General features: G+C 59.0%; 1 protein-coding gene across 1 annotated transcript in view; it reads left to right on the forward strand.

The window, feature by feature from the left end:
• Window positions 1–337: 337 nt before the first annotated feature.
• The window catches only part of PROP1 (PROP paired-like homeobox 1), a 3,863-nt gene continuing 2,917 nt past the window's right edge, over window positions 338–1,283 (forward strand). The window contains exon 1 of the mRNA XM_011990018.1: window positions 338–442. Coding sequence (XP_011845408.1) covers window positions 338–442 — 105 coding nt within the window. The remainder of the gene's footprint in view (window positions 443–1,283) is intronic.

Consider the following 1,283-nt stretch of genomic DNA (forward strand, 5'->3'; position numbering starts at 1 on the left):
TGGGAAAGTAGGCAGCTGACAGAAGAGAGCGGCATCCCGGTGGAGAGAAGGGCCAGGCAGAGAAAAGTAGAGTCAGAAACAGAGCAACAGGTGAGGCCGAGACAGGAGAATGAGATGACACTCAAGCCAAGGAAGGGGGAATTAGGAAACAATTAGAAAAAAGGTAAAGACAGTGAAAAGTCAGAGATAGCTACCTGCACCTACACACATTCAGACAGAGACCCAGAGGGTGGCACTCGCAGGGGGAGAAGGGGAGAGAACAGGTGTGGAGAGGAGCTGCGGAAGCAGAGAAATCTTGAGTCACAGATTCAGGGACACTTGGTCCCCGCGGCGAGCCATGGAAGCAGAAAGGAGGCGCCAGGCCGAGAAGCCAAAGAAGGGACGAGTCGGCAGCAGCCTCTTGCCGGAGAGACACCCGGCCGCTGGGACCCTGACCACCATGGTGGGTGAGTGACTGTCCCGGTGTGCGGGGGTCCCTGAGGAGGTAGCGGGTGTGAGGCTGAAAGCATAGGCTCCATGAAGGTTAGGAGGAGAAACTAAAAACAGAATCCCAGCATGTTAAAACTGTGGGAACCTTCGAAAGTAAGGGACTGGAGCACCCCTCGGCTTTACAGACTGGGGAACCGAGCCCTTGGCAGGCGGGGGCGGCTGAACAGCTCACATCGCGGTGGGGATGTGAGACAGTTACCTCTGTCCCCTCACTCCTGACCTCAGCGTTGGTCAGCCCAAGGCACTGCCTTCTCTGATGAAGGCAGGTGGAGGGGCCAGGGCTTTGGGTCCCGGGTGGGAGAGCGGGCTCCGTGTGTGTCCCCATGGCGGACAGTGAGCTCTAGGAGGGTCCACACCCTTGGGCCCCCATGGGGACGGTGCCTCAGCTCCAAACATCTTTTCTTGGTGGGCGCCTTCCAGGTGTGCCGTTTCCCTCCCTGTTCTCTCCTCCCCAGCAGCTCTCAGACTAATTAGTGTGGGGGCTTAGGGAGCCTGTGGGGAGGAGAGGCAAGCCTTTCCCACGAGCTCAAGTTCCTGCAGGCTGGTGGCTGGGCCAGGGCAGGGGTAGGGAGAAGATGAAAAGTAAGTAGGGAAGGGTGTGTCTGAGCGGAAGAGGGGGGTGCTTATCTTCCCAGGTGAGGGGTGCAGGAGATGGCAGTAGCTTGAAGAAGGCGCAGGTTGAACCTGAGCCTCGCCAGCAGGGGACAAGCACTGGGTCTTCCCAAGACCGCTGGGGTGGTGGTTAGGGTGCAGGTGCACACAGCAGACCCGCAGGGTGAGCCCTAGGCGGTTGT

This window comes from Mandrillus leucophaeus, unplaced genomic scaffold, assembly GCF_000951045.1.
Source record: "Mandrillus leucophaeus isolate KB7577 unplaced genomic scaffold, Mleu.le_1.0 Scaffold366, whole genome shotgun sequence".
NCBI lineage: Eukaryota > Metazoa > Chordata > Mammalia > Primates > Cercopithecidae > Mandrillus > Mandrillus leucophaeus.